The sequence below is a fragment of the Lepisma saccharinum genome, chromosome 13 (assembly GCF_977018435.1).
Source record: "Lepisma saccharinum chromosome 13, izLepSacc3.1, whole genome shotgun sequence".
Taxonomy (NCBI): domain Eukaryota; kingdom Metazoa; phylum Arthropoda; class Insecta; order Zygentoma; family Lepismatidae; genus Lepisma; species Lepisma saccharinum.
In genome coordinates this window covers 58410407-58426468 of record NC_139241.1, presented here as the reverse complement: position 1 = coordinate 58426468, position 16062 = coordinate 58410407, and the positions used below count along the sequence as shown (strand labels likewise).

Below are 16062 nucleotides of genomic sequence, written 5' to 3'. Positions count from 1 at the left end.
ATTTTTCTTCATAGACGTGAAAAATTGCAACTATTATTAATCCAAATCCCATTGAATTTTTACATATTTATTTATAAATGCCATGGCACAAGTTTTTCACAGAAACAACGTTGTGTGGAAGATATAACAAAATTCTCTCAATCCATTTGCTTTGTTAGTGTCATTTGCAGAGCAATCTATCTGGCAGATGGACGATTATTGCAGGATACGATACCTTGAAACTGATTATGTAAATTTGAGTTTCAAATTCTTGTACAATTAACAATTTTTCGTAGATTAGTATATCCAGTAACATTTAGGACTTGTACTTAGAGTTTGAGTATGTGAAATGGCAACTCTGCACCTTAAATGAAATATTTTAAATATATATACGGTTTAATTGAATTGGTTTAGAATAGAGAAAACTTGTGCTTTTACCCTTGAATTTTTGGAAAGTTCACCTTGAAAACCGGGAATTATACTTGAATTTTATCATTGTTCTAGAGTAGCCACCCTGAGTTAGGCTGGGTACAATTGGTCATAATAGAAACAGGTTAGGGCTAGGGGAAACCATATTGATGTGTTCCAAGTGGACGTCTGCCATATTGAATTCAACTCAAAATTTTTAAATGGGAAGGGGGTGATGTGACATATCAAATCAGACTAGAATTTCACGAGAAATGCAATGGTGAAGGCTTTTCAACCTATCTTTAACACATTGGGGTCTCACGATGGGCATAGCCCTCAATGCACTTAAAGTCAATGTGGACGAATGATGGGCATAGTCCATCCTGCGGTATGCAATCGCTTTGCCGATTGAACTACAGGCTATATTCATACTTCGTCTCATGTGCATGTTCATTCAAGCCTCTTTGTTGAAATTCCAACTGCTAGGTGACTCGTGCTATTTTTATCTCGCACCTGCGACTGTTTGTTGTCGGGTTGATGGACGTTGCATTGTTTAGAATGGCGTCGTTAGATCCAGACTGCATAGCAGAAATTCTGCATGAGGATTCTACCTCAGAGTTTGAAGTTAGCGACGATTTTGATGATGCAGATGAATTTGAAGATTTGGAAGATAGGTTATATTCGTAATAATTAAGGAAGCGCTACTGATGAAAGTGGGCGAAGATATTCAAGGTCAAACATCAATGTCAACTACAGCAGATAGGCTAACAGGCTGCCATTTTCCAAGGAAAATCCCCCCCACAGAGAAAAAGTCAAGGCCCTGTAGGTCATGTAAAGTTTGTGGAGACAGGCACAAAAAAGAAACTGGCAAGTGGGCAAGAAAAGACACAACATTTTACTGCCCCAGCTGTGACGTTGCTCTCTGTGTTCCTGAATGTTTCAAACTTTTTCATACAAAAGCTAATTACCTGTAATTTGTAATTATTTTGTCTTATGTGCACATTAGAAGTATTCTTATGCAAGATTCAAAAGATGCATTGATAGTTTATGTAGTTTTTGCATTGTTAATTATTGCAATTTCCAGATTACGAACTTAAAATATCTCTAAATTAACATTTGTTACAATGTTGTATTCTCCACAAAACATTGCTGAAAAAATATTCAAAAATGTCTGAAAATGAAAAGAAAATTTAACAAATTTTTGTTCATTGTAAAGAGGAAGTTTTGTAGATTTAAGAAATGTGTGGTAAATAAAAACATATTAAAAATATTTTTTTCTATGATTTTTCTAAAAACAACCAAAAACCGCAGACCAGAGGTAAAAATGCTGTATTATGAGGCCAGACCCGAATGTGTTAATCAGTAAAAGGGTATGACTCTATGATTGTAACAAATGTCTCATTTTCCAGGTGTGAGAAAACATCGTTAATTCAAGTGGGGTATTAGATTCATTTTCATCTATGAAAAAGTGTACAGGAAGGAATTTTCATAGGTATATTTAAAAAGAATACTTTTAAAAAGACCTAGAATTATGCACTTATACCTTACTTGGCACAATATTGGAGTAAATACAATAGCTAATTAATATTGCATTTTATGCATCTAGTATTTCAACTTATTTAAATTCTTACAAATATCAAATTTGTACCTATAAAAACAAACATTATCATCGTCATTTTGAAGGACTTACATTTGAATACTTGAAAATGATAAACAGTTGGAAGAAAGAATATGTCGGATAGATGATGTCCAGCACAAGAGTTGACACATGTGCACATTTCTCATAGACTTCCTCAGAGGTTGTGAAGTACGTGACCTGGTGGCTCAGCAACAAGGCACTGTGTATTAGGTGACCAAAACAGAAACCTGAAAAATGAATTATAATGTTATGTTAACATAGATTAGGTATTCTTCTTCTGTTTTATGGTTATTACAAGCATTTAAATACATTTTTTGGTGTAATATTTCAGGAGAACAGAATTGAATGGATTTTATGTTTTCCGAAATGATATTTAAAAAAATGCATTTAAATGCTTGTAACCAGGGGTACCCATAGGGGGATTCATGATATGCTTGCATCATGGGAATTTTTGGGGGGATAACATTTTATAGTTCAGCTACTAATTCTGTATATCTCCACACAAAAGTGGGGGAATCGTTTCGTTTGATTGACTTGTTATTGATTTTTAGTTATTATGTACAGTTTTTCTACCTGCCTGTGGCTGATCGCAACGATGGATTGAAATGAAACACCACCCCTTATGCCTTTAGAATCTGTTTGGAAAAGGGGATGTACTGTTCGAATTAATACAAGGTTAGTCAACCAGGCAAACTGTGTGCTCCACCAGTTGTTGTTGTCAACCTTTCCAAATTTGCAGGTTATTTTGTAAAATTCCGATCTCCATACCAGTGACAAGTTGTTCTGCAAAACGCACAATGAGTGTCATAAGAAAACTTATAAACGGACTACGTTCATGTATGGCTGATGAGTGTTAATATCTACCTTAATTCCTTCATGTGAGTCCAATGTTTCAAAAATGGTTCAAAAAGTGCTGCAACAACTTTGCAACGTCAGAAGTTATCGCTTATGTAAAATGTTATTTCAATTAATCTCAAATCGTACATGTAAATATATATGTTGTAAACAATACCAAAAGTAAGCAAATTTTGTCTGACCAAAAACATTTGAGTTAACAATTCGGCATAAATGGGGGAAGTGAGAAATGTTCTCCCTTTTTGAGGGGGAGTTCATCATAGGCCTTGGGCGGGATGGACACCCCTGCTTGTAACAGCCATAAAGTAGAAGTATATTACTATGCAAGCAAAGCATACATACAAGAGTAATGGAGTAGATATTTGACAGGAAAGAAAGAGCTTACAAATATTGATAACAATGTCTAAATCCCATTGTGTGCAGAAAATTCCAAACCAGTATGGATAGCTTTACAGGAATAGATGGCCTACTACTTGCAACACACTCAGATGCAACTTTTGTATGGATAGAAGGGTTTGGCAGATGTGACTGATAAAGTATTAGAGTGGTTAGCACAGCAAGCTCTAACACCAGGGACCTGGGTTCAAATTCCAGACTGGGCATGGGTGTTCATTGTGAGTGTTCGTTCATCAATTTCATTGCAACATCATTCATCCTTATTTTCATGATTAGCCAAAAGTGACAGGGGAGCAAAGCAAAATAAACCAAATCAACTGATAAACTAATAATATAAAATTTTCCAATATCCAATGTTCTGCCAATCTGATATAAAATTGCAAATACAGTAAAACCTCGTTAATCTGGACTAATGGAGGGGATAAGTTGACCAGTTCAATGAAAGTCCGGATTAACTTAAATAACGTAAAAGAACAGTAGAAAGTGCTTTAAAACTCCGTTTATAGCAAAAGAACACGTTTATTATGGTGTATTTAAAGAGCATAGGCCTAAATACACTATACAGTACAGTACAAAGTCTGCGGGAAACAGAATTTCATCAGTGGTTGACTGCCTTTTCTTTGGGAAGTTCTCTTGTGGACTTCTAGTCACATTTAAAACCTTGCATTCTGCTTTTTTTCTTTTTTTTTTTTTTGCCTGTCCGCATTAAGCGAAGTCCAGCTTATCGGAGTCCAGATTAATGAGGTTTTACTGTACTCCTTTTGAAAAAGAATTGCGTTATTAAACAGTTACTTTCATAAAGCCATGACATGAATTATATGTTTATATTCATATACGAGGTGTGGCTAGAAAAAAAACGGATTGATATTGCTGTTGACAAACGGCAAGCATGTCAAGCTCAAGCGGTGCATGAGTGTATAAAGTAATATCCTGCCTATCGACTGTGTGATTGTCCAGGGTGCATGGCGCTCAGTTCCATTGTAGCTTGTGGACGAAGTGAATCGTACATCTGTGCTCCGTCGAAAAAATGTTAAGTGTGAAAGTGGAACAGCATATCAATGTGAAGTTTCTTATGAAACTCGGAAAATCCGCCACAGAAACTTATGGTTTGTTGGATGAAGTTTACGGAAATGAGTGTTTATCACGCAAGCAAGTGTTTGAGGGGTTTTAAAGGTTTAAAGAGGGACGAGAAGTGATCGCGGATGACTTGCATCCTGGATGGCCTTGCACGTCAAAAACAGAATCAAACATCGCAAAGGTCGGTGAATTGATTCGAATTGGGTACCCGAAGGCCAAACTGTCAACCAACATTATTGTATTACGGTGCTGATGACCCTTCGTGAGCGAGTAAGAAGATGATGACCTGATTTGTGGAAAAGCAAGTCACGGATTCTTCATCAGGAAAATGCTCCTGCCCACACGGCATTGTCAGTCAAGGCTTTTTTGGCCAAGCATGGGATCCCAGTGCTAGAAAATCCACCCTATTCACAGGATCTCGCTCCGTGCAAATTTTTTTATTCCCAAAGGTTAAATCAGCACTGAAAAGAACCAGATTTACGACTGTATGATCTGTGAAAAGAAAAGCGACGGAGGTCATGAACATGGTTTCAGAAAATTATTTCCAGCACTGCTTCCAGCAATGGAAGATTCGAATGGAGCGGTGTATCGATAGTACAGGGGAGTACTTTGAAGGGGATAATGTTCGTATTGTACAAAATAATCAATAAAAGATTTTGTAGCAACAGTCCGGTTTCTTTCTAGCCACACCTCGTATAATAGTAATAACCCACGGTGCAACAGCCGGTGAGGCCAGGGCGTACCTACTGACTGTTGGACTCACTCCCACCTGCTGAAGTGGGAGATCATCCAACCGGTTTATGGGGTGATGTGTGGTCAGCATGAAAAACCCCCGTCATTGTTGTAGGTTTCCATAACCACGTTACAGTACTCATTCGTAGCTCCCCAATTTTCTCACGATGGTGGGTGGCCACCTGTCTCATACACAGGCCAAAATCTCAACTCAAACCTTGGCACGTCCCATAGCTGGAGCCCAAAGCATGATGCCTTAGACTGCACGGACACAGTGTGGGACTTATATTCAAACAAGTAATGATAAAATGGTAGAATTTTACACTAAAATTACTATTTATATATATACAGGGTGTATCATAAGTAATAGCACAAACTGACACAGTTGAAAGTACACAATAATAGAAGCAAAAAAGTCTCAGTAAACGTGGGTCTGCAAACGAGCCGTTTTCGAGATAATTGCGAATGTCTGGTTACAAGTCACCACTGACTTCATTGTTTGTAAACGTCATCCTAGTTGGTAAAATGCTAATAATGTGTGATTAGAAACTGTCACTGATTGCATTTTGCAAACACCGAGTGCTTTACTCCTTGCACGTTCTGAGGTTTGCTCTTTGTTTACAAAACAGAACATTTTTACAAAACAGAACATTTTACAAAACAGAACATTTCCAAGAGGTGGCGATGTAATCAGACAGGATGGATACAATCAGTACACAGTCTAATCGTACTGTGGGAGTCACGTCAGTTGTGCTGTACTGCGTTGTGAAAATGGAACCTTACAGCAACAAAGAATACATTTTACCAACTAGGACAACGTTTACAAACAATGAAGTCAGTGGCAGCATGTAACCACACATTTGCAATTATCTCAAAAACGGCTCGTTTGTAGACCCATATTTAGTGAGACTTTTTGCTTCTACTAGGTATTATTGTGTACTTTCAACTTAGTCACTTTTCGCTATTACTTATGATACACCCTGTACATTGATACGCTGACATGTCTACATTGCTTGATATTCATGACACAATAGGTGTCTTAACATTTCTTATTTTTTGGTTAGCATTCTGTTGATTTCAAACATTAACGTTTCCAACTCTCTACCCTATCATGGACAATACTAATCTTGGCTTTAAATATTACTAAATTAATTCTTAATTGTCAGTATGGATTTCAATTTTTCATTCACACTTGAACATACCTGCAGCACCAACTTTTAAGTAAAAGCTCCCTGAGTGTCGATCATAGCTGAAGCAGTAATGATGTGGAATGTCTGCATTGTTCCATGGTAACTGGATCGACAGATGAAGGTCGCCATCAGGAGATTCTCTGAACTCGATATCTTCCTTCAGCGAATCTGAAATGCATTGTGGTGACATTTTAAAACAAATTTCAGCTACAATACATAATCTAGACTAGAAACAGCTAATGAGTTGGTTGCCACAAGTTTCATAATTCTAGCAACAGAAACTTAATTACAATTGTTATAAATTTAGAGTATTATTTTAGTGACAAATTTAATATTATCGTGTACAACTATTTTTGTTTTGCAACCATTAAAATATTGAAATTCATGGCTATTATATTTTGATGTTAAGTTTGACAAAAAAAATGAAAGTTACTGGAAATTTTAGTCGTGAAGTGTATATTGCATGATCTCTCATAGAAATTTTGAAAATTCAAGGAACCATTTATTCTTTAGAATGTGTTGCGGACTGGCAACTATGCTCACTTTACGCGGGATTGAATAGTCTGTGGGTATCCGGGAGAATGGCGGTCTCGAGGTGAAGATGTCATAGAAATTTGTACAATTTTGTATCTTACCGTTTTGGCAGTAATAAATAGTTGTTATTGTTAATATATGCGTCGTCGTATCTGTAAGATCCTAGAAACGGAACTACAGTGGTAGCAGCCTCGTGGTTAGCAGAATGGCAGACGTGAGTAAGATAGAATTACTGAACAATGGCAACTATCATGTCTGGGCACTAAAGGTAAGTGCAGTGCTGCGAAGTAAGGGATTGTACAAGGACGCAATATTGAATAATGAACCAACAGAAGAAAAAGCTAGAATTGTTTGGGAAAAGAAAAATGACGAAGCTTTTGGTGTCATAGTTGTTATTTTATCGCCCGACCAGGCTGGACTGTTCATTAACGAGACATGTGCAAAAACAGTGTGGGATGAACTTAAACGCATTCACACGGGAAACACACAGGACAAAATAATAGATATAGGTGTGGAAATGAAGAATATAAAAATGGGTGAGAAGGAAAGTGTTGACGAATATGTTTTGAGAGCACGAAACATAATGTAAAAAAGTGCTGCATTGGGTCAACCAATTACGACACGAGAAGTAGTGTATCATATTGTACGGGGTGTTCATCAAAAGCATGAAAACGTCGCAGCAGTATTACGAGCACAAAGGGGTGCGACAATTGAAGAAGTGCAAGATACCTTAAAAGAAGAAGAGGTTAGGTTGCATAAAATGGACTACAATGAAAAATCCGAACAGGCATACAAGGCTCGGGATAAGAAGTATTGGAAGAATAAAGAAGCTGTGCGAAGATGCTGGACGTGTGGAAAAGTAGGACATTTTTCGAAAGAATGTTGGCACAATAAAGAAGGTGGGAAAGCTCAAGTTAGGAGACCTTCTACGTCTACCTCTGCATCTACATCTTCTAAACCACCGAAGGGAAAAATGAAACAGACGGGATTCACATGCGAAGACAACATGGAAGCTGCTTACAGTGTATACGACATGCAGGAAGACAGAAGAGAAGTGCAGGTATGGTGTATAGATTCTGGTTGTACATCTCACATGACAAATAAAGAAGACTGGCTGATAAATAGAAGAGAAGTGCAAAGTGAAGTGCAACTTGCGGAGGAAGGAAAGTCGATGGAGGCCAAAGTGCAAGGTGACATTAAGGTATCAACAGTCACAAATGATGGCCAACTTCACGATGTGTGTATTTATGATGTATTATATGTACCTGATTTGCGTTTGAATTTATTGTCAGTTAGAGGTTTAGTGAATCATGATAATGAAGTGTTGTTTTCCAAAAATAGCGCAAGGATAATTGACAAAAATGGCATGTTAGTGGCAGAAGCACAGAAAGGGAATCGTATGTACACGTTACAAACTTATGTAAAATCAGATGTAAGTCATTGTAAGGATGCATGCTTAAGTATGGAAACTAATGTAAACAATGAAAAATACATGTGGCACAGAAGATTAGGTCACTTGAATGAAAAATATTTAAATAAAATGAAGGACAGTGATATGGTAACAGATTTAGATTTTAAGCAAACTTCAGAAAAATTAGAATTGTGTGATGCATGTACAAAAGGAAAAATTGTACAACTTCCTTTTAAACAAAGCAATGATGTATGTGAGAAACCACTAGATTTGATACACATGGATTTATGTGGACCTGTAGAAAAAGAGTCATTGGGGGGTGCTAAATACATGTATGTTATTGTAGATACTTACAGTAGAAGGGTGTTTGTATACTTTCTCAAAACTAAAGATGAAGCTTTTGATTACTTTGTAAAATTTAAAAGCCAATATGAAAAGGAAGCTAACAATTGTATAAAAAGTGTAAGGTCAGACAATGGTACTGAGTTTGTTAACAGTCAATTTCAAGAGTTGTTTAACAAAGAAGGTATTGATCACCAGTTAACTGTTCCATACAGTCCACAAAGTAATGGTATTGCTGAGAGAGCAAACAGGTCACTACTAGATATGGGAAGAACAATGTTAATTGATTCAAGGTTACCCATAGAATTTTGGGCTGAAGCGGTTGCAACGGCAGCGTACATCAAAAATTGTATACCTACCAAGGATGGTGGCACAAAAACTGCAATGGAAAAATGGACGGGAAGGAAGCCTACAGTAAAACATATGAAAGTATATGGATGTGTGGCATACAGATACATTCCGAAGAAGTGTAGAAGCAAATTTCAACCAAAGGGAGAAAAGGAAATATTTGTTGGGTATTCCAGAAAAAGGAAAGCATACAGGCTGTACAACCCCAAAACAAAACAAATACATGAAGCTAGAAGCGTTGTGTTCGATGAAAGAAACTGTGGAGGCTTACTGATGAATTGTAATTTGGAAGAGCAACTAGAATTCAACAACTTGAAGTATAAACATGATGAAGACAGGGAAAGTAAGCAATATGACAACAGCAATGTCCATTTGCATGAATCGAAGGTAGAAGAAAGAGGACCGGACATATTTCTTGACTTAACACCTGAAGATCTACCAGAAGAAATACAAACAGATGAGTTAACCATAGAAGACAGTGGAGCCAAAAGAAGTGGACGGAAGAAAGGAGAAACAAACGAAGTGTTAAAAACAAGACACAAAGAAAATTTGAAAAGAAATGAAGATCAACTCAAAAGTCTAGGTGTGAAAAGATCTGAGAGGATAAAAGCAAGAGAACAAACAAATTTTGCACAAGATATCGTACCACAAACCTTCGATGAAGCTATGAGTTCAGCGTACAGTGAAAATTGGAAGATTGCAATGAACGAAGAGATGCAAGCATTGGAATCACATAATGTTTGGACATTAGTTCCCAGAGAGGAGAACATGAAGGTTGTAAGAAGCAAATGGGTATTTAGTACAAAGGAGAACATGGATGGGACAATATACAAAAGAAAAGCAAGATTGGTGGCAGTTGGTTGCGGACAGAGAGAAGGGCTTGATTATGAGAGTTCGTTTTCACCAGTAATAAGAATGGAATCAGTACGTGTATTGTTAACTGTGGGAGCACATTACAAAATGAAAGTAAAACTCTATGATGTAAAAACTGCATATTTATATGGTAATTTAAGGGAAGAAATATACATGGAACAACCAGAAGGTTTCATGGAAGAAAGGCATAGAAACAAAGTATGTAAATTACAAAGAAGTTTGTATGGGTTACCACAATCAGGTCTTTGTTGGAATGAGAAACTGAACGAAGTTCTCACCAAAATAGGTTTCAAAAGACTGGAAAGTGATCCTTGTATCTATAAACTGACAGGACAAGAACTTTTGTACATAGGAGTATATGTTGATGACTTTTTGGTATTAGGTCCAAATAATGAAAGCATAGATAAGATAATGCAAATAATTCAGAAATATTTTGTAATTCAAGAGAATAACAGCTTAAGTTCCTTTTTGGGTATGGATATAATTGTAACTGAAGAAGGTTATCAGTTGTCACAAAAGGGTTATATTTCAAAAATATTAAAGAAGTATGAACTTCATGATTGTAATCCAGTGAAAACACCAGGTGATTTGAACCAAGATTTGCATAATTTTGAAGAGTCAAAACCAGTTGATAAAACAAAGTACTTACAAATGTTAGGCTCACTTATGTATTTATCTGTAGGGTCAAGACCAGATATAGCTTTTTGTGTGAGTCAATTGTCAAGGTATAGTAAAGATCCAAGGGAAATACATCTAGCAGCAGTAAAAAGAGTATATAGATATTTGAAAGGTACGTGCAATTATGCATTAAATTTTTCAAGTGAAGGTGGTAAGCTTGAATTATGCACGGATGCAAGTTGGAGTACAGCAGTAGAAGCAAAATCTCGTACTGGCTATCTTGTCAAGGTTGGAAACTCAGTCATCAGCTGGAAAAGCAAATTACAGAATTTGGTTGCTTTGTCTACTTGTGAGGCAGAATTGATTGCATTATGTGAAGGTTTGTGTGATATAAAATGGGTCATAAGTTTAATATCAGAATTAGATGTTGGAAATTTTGTAAATAGACCAGTGATTGTTAAAACTGATAGTAAATCAGCAATTGATTGGATCTCAAGTAACAATGTAAAGGCAAGAACTAAACATATAAATAGAAAATATAATTTTGTAAAACTGGATGTAGCAAATGGGAATGTATATCTTCAACATGTAAACTCAGAAAATCTAGAAGCTGATATACTAACTAAAAATGTGACTAAATCAAAAATGGAGAAAATATGTAAGGGCATATACATGTAAAATAATTTAGTATTAGCTAGTGTATGTGTAAAAGTAGAAATAGTATTGTTAGCGCGTAATGTTCGCAAAGGGGGGAATGTTGCGGACTGGCAACTATGCTCACTTTACGCGGGATTGAATAGTCTGTGGGTATCCGGGAGAATGGCGGTCTCGAGGTGAAGATGTCATAGAAATTTGTACAATTTTGTATCTTACCGTTTTGGCAGTAATAAATAGTTGTTATTGTTAATATATGCGTCGTCGTATCTGTAAGATCCTAGAAACGGAACTACAGAATGGCTTGTAGAATGTTTAAAAAAATAATGATATTCTGGTCTTGTTCCTGCATTTTACACTTAATCTTTTGATCTAAATAATTTTTCCTTTGATTATTCTGCTGAAATAGTAATTACTTGAACTTTATTTCAAAGTAAGAAGTTTATTCTTAATTTGAAATGGGCAGTACTCATTTCCAAAGGATGGGTGACGACTGCCTTGGTCCAATCCCCGCCCCTTATCACTCATGATGCTCATGGTTGCCAGACATTTCTAGCATTATAATTTTACATTATCATCATCATCATCAACCATTAACAAGGGTGCAGGAATCATTGTACCCCAAAATTTTTTGGGAGGTTACATTGTACCCCTAGAATTTTTGGGAGGAGGTACCCCCGGAATAATTTGATCTGAATTGAATGTTTTGTACATCCTCGAATAATTGGACAGACACAAGATACTGCTGTTCAATGAATCACATTCTTAGTAGCTAAATGCATTTTTTTTCTTTTTTTTTCTACATTATCTCTGTATCCAAAATAATTCAACCCACCATGAATCTAATATATTAGATTTTGGTACTAGTTACCTTCTTTCTTCAGTTTATAAGGAAATAAGCATTACTTAAAAGGAGTATAAAATGATAGAATGAGGCCTAGAGCCAGTGCCGGATCTACAAGCCGCAAAACCCCATATCGCAAGGTGGGGGGGGGGGGGCAGAGACAAGTAAACCTTTAGAGGGTCCTCAGCCATTTGCATGGTAGAGGATTCGTATATGCATATGTAAAAAAAGAACTTAGTTACTCAGGTGTACAGAAATGCATACAATATATACAGGTAAAGGTAAAGTTCCCTGTGCATATAGCACTGTGCCATGAAGGGTATGTAGGCCCCACATATTTCCGATATCTGCAATCTTGGAGGTGACATGATCAGCACCATGCTGTGGCCTCCTTTATCCACTCGAGTACCATTTGATTTGAGGCTGGGTGAGTGGGCCCTATAACCACTTTATGCAGGGACAAAGCCGGAAAAATTCAGAACCTTAGGTCACCCATCTCAGGTTTTCCCCGTGTCAGTCAGATTACAATCAAATCAGGCTAGAATTTCACGAGAAATCCAGTGGTGAAGGTTTCTTCAACCTATCTTTAATCAGGAGAAAGTTACGACTGGATGATTGTAACAAATGTATCATTTTCCAGGTGTGAGAAAACAGTGTCAAATATATATATATATATATATCACATCATGGCAGCCACCAACATGGCGGATGTCCGCTTGGAACGCAACAGTGTGATTCCCCCTAAGTCTAACCTGTTTCTATCATGACCAATTGTACCCAGCCTAACTCCTTTACTTTTATGGAGGGTGTTAACGGAATTTTGAAACACCCTCAAGGCCCTTATATGTGACTTTGTCAACATGAGATCAAGAATTACACACACACCAGGCACGTATTTAGGAATATGTTCTGTGGGGTTCCGAACCAAGTGTATAATAATAATAATGTTTGAATTAAAATAATTGCATTAAATCAAATTAATACTAATTACAATATATAAATTAATATTGTATTATTATTACATGAATAGGTAACAAGACGGTATAAGAATAAAGATATAACACAGTATATTCATTATGTAGTTTACCTGCAGTTAAGATCGGAATATTTTTTGTAAAAACAAGTGCTCTGGTAATGAAATTAATGTCAAATACATGAAGAATTGAATATTTATTGAATAACAAATACAATCTTAGATGCAGTTGGAGAAAAGTAAAGTTTCTGATTAACATTTTATGCACATTATTATGAATAGTAGTGTATATAAATGTTTGTAATGCCATTCAAAGCTGTACGATCCCAATATAATCCTTGACTTTCATTCAGTACGTTCAAAGGAAATTAATAACCAGCGATTATACAACAGCTAAATGAGCATATTTTTGTTATTTAATTTTAGCATTTGGTAAGCCTTTTTGGGGGAGTGCTAAATACGTGCTTGACACACACGCATACATTATATATGTGTGTGTATATATGTATTGTGTGTGTGTGTAGGTATGTAGGTAGAGGGGGCCTTTGGTAATATTTTGCGGGGGGGGGGGGCAAGATTTGTAGATCAGGTAATGCCTAGAGCTTTATCTAGAACAGAATTACACATGTTTTAAGAAACCTGTTAAAAACTACCTTGAAAATAGTCATAAAATTTTCAAAATATTACTTTTTTTAAATTGGCAATCCAAAGTTATGCGAATTTTACTTATGGAAAATTTAAAGCTGTGTGCCCTGTTGCAAAATGGGAAATATATAGGCTATATTGTAATTTATTTGTTTTTGCTAAAAAAATATTTGTGTTTTGTTTATTTACCTAATTATTTATTTTAATTCTATATATACACACATGTATGTATGTATATGTTGTCGTAATGTCTTCACCTTGTAATCAAGGGGTTTCAGGTCTGATACCCCATGGAGGCACATGCCACTGTGGTTCGGACCCCACTTTAAACTGTAGGTCTGGTCCCAATTAGCCTTTCTGTGCATAAAGTGGACTTAAAAAGAACAATTCATATGAATGAATGTATGCATGTGGGAGAGGGGGGGAGGAGGTTGAACTTTATACCACCAAATCAAAAACATTCCCTCGCCACTGGCCATTAATGTTCATAAAATATAGCTCAATAAAAACACAAGCCAACTTTATGAGATACTGAATGTAAATTTAGACACCATATAATATGTGTGTGTGTCAGCAAACAAAAATTTGAAATAAAAAGGGGGGGGAAAGAACATATCTCACCATCTCTCCTTGGAGTTCCTCCTGATTTTTCCTTCATTCTGTTCAAGTATTTTCTGATATCACTATACAGGAAAATCATCCATATTAATCCAACTGTCACCAGATACAGACTAAAAGACTAGAAAAAGAAATAAATTATTAATAAAATATTCCCTATCACTAGCAATGGAAGACAAGTTTTATCTCAATTCTTAAACTTAATTAGGCAATGTATATGGTAAGTAAAGCAGGTTAGATACATATGATTTTAATTTCGTCAATAAGATTTTCTGAAAGGATTATTCATGCTACATTTTGATGCTAATTTAAATTATCTAATATTTTTGTTCTTTGATATTATTTGAGGATGTTCACAAACACTTTAATAAATTGTTTAGTCATGGTTTAATAGGTAAATGCCAAACGATCAGCTTTTTCTCTGTAATTATATCCACTCTGCTTTGTTTTTTTATTGAACTCTTCATAATTGTCTGGTTCTCATCTCAGTATTGAAAATGTGGTTACTTATCAAGTACGTGGCTTCTCAAAAGTTTCTATGTTTATTAACTATGGTTAAACAGGCACAAAATCACTTTTTTCGTTATGAGATAATTACTCCCTCCAGATTTTTATGCCAGAAATAATATACTTTTTTCTGTTAAAACTAATGTAAAAAATTAACTTTTGTTGAAACTTTTTAATACCACAAATATAAAATTAGCGTGATTACATGGACAGTGTACAAAATTATATATATATATATATATATATATATATATATATATATATATATATATATATATATATTTCATTTTGTTCCCATAGTTTGTGAATTCCACCTTTCTGATAATAGTTTTCCTTAACAGGAATATTTCCAAACACATACGCACATAGAGACTTCTTCCCATTAATCAAATCTCATAATATTATAACAACCGTATTCAGTTTTCAGTCTTAAATTAACGCTTAAACCTACCTCTGCCATTGCAGTTTCCCTTGACACCAGATCAGCAATGTAAATGACAACTCCAAGTGTAACGATGAACACTGCATACACACAACTGAGTATTACAGTCAGATAACCTCTGGAATAGAAAAAAAGTAGACAAATTTTGTTTAGAATTATTGACGGCATAGCTCAAATGAATTCTTATGAACGTCTACATATACTCTACAAATCAGCCATCTCAGTTGTTGAGTGCCTTAAGTGATGAATTTTTGGATTCATCGCCAAAGTTCCTGGGTTCGAGTTTCAGCTTGAACATGGGTGCTCTTTGTGAGTATCCATTCATCAGTTTTATCTACGCCAAGGGTCCCGGGTTCGAATCCCGGTCGGGCTTGGTTGTTTGTGAATGTCCATTCATCAATTTCATCACTCATCCACATCTTCGCAAATTAGCCAAGAGGCACAAAACGCGAAGTAAAATAAACTAAATCAATCAATCAATCAATCAATTTTATCTAATCATCACTCATTCTCATCCTTGCGGTACACACTAAATAACAAAAAATCTTCACATATGAATCATATGTAATCAGTTCATTTGCTTAAGTGGCATGCTCTTATATCTGAGAATTCACATGAAGCGTGAGCCCCTGTTTCACATCTTTTCAATTATTGTTGTGCACTCTTAAGTAGATCTATTGTACAATACAAACACTGTTTGCACTTGCTACAACTTCAATATACAGGGTGGCTCAATAAGTCACTTAACACCCCCGGTACAAGGCCACTGCAGCGTGCAACATGGAAATGGTGATGACCAATCGTTATCAGGCCAAGGGGGAACCACATTGACGACACCCGCAGGGTCGGCGGCCATCTTGATGTACGCCATCTTGAATTAAACTTCAGAATTTTAAATGGGAAGGGGGTCGTATGACATATCAAAATGGGCTAGAATTTCACGAGAAATGCAATGGTGAAGGTTTCTTCGACGTATC

At 36.0% G+C, this 16062-nt stretch overlaps 1 protein-coding gene across 3 annotated transcripts in view; it reads right to left on the bottom strand.

The window, feature by feature from the left end:
* LOC145997321 (proton channel OtopLc-like) overlaps window positions 1-16062 on the bottom strand; it is a 228506-nt gene that overhangs the window by 50040 nt on the left and 162404 nt on the right. For all 3 annotated transcript variants that reach the window (XM_083134232.1, XM_083134233.1, XM_083134234.1), the window contains 4 exons: window positions 15095-15203; window positions 14140-14257; window positions 6289-6444; window positions 2078-2253 (listed from right to left, as the gene is read on the bottom strand). In XM_083134232.1, coding sequence (XP_082990358.1) covers window positions 2078-2253; window positions 6289-6444; window positions 14140-14257; window positions 15095-15203 — 559 coding nt within the window. The remainder of the gene's footprint in view (window positions 1-2077; window positions 2254-6288; window positions 6445-14139; window positions 14258-15094; window positions 15204-16062) is intronic.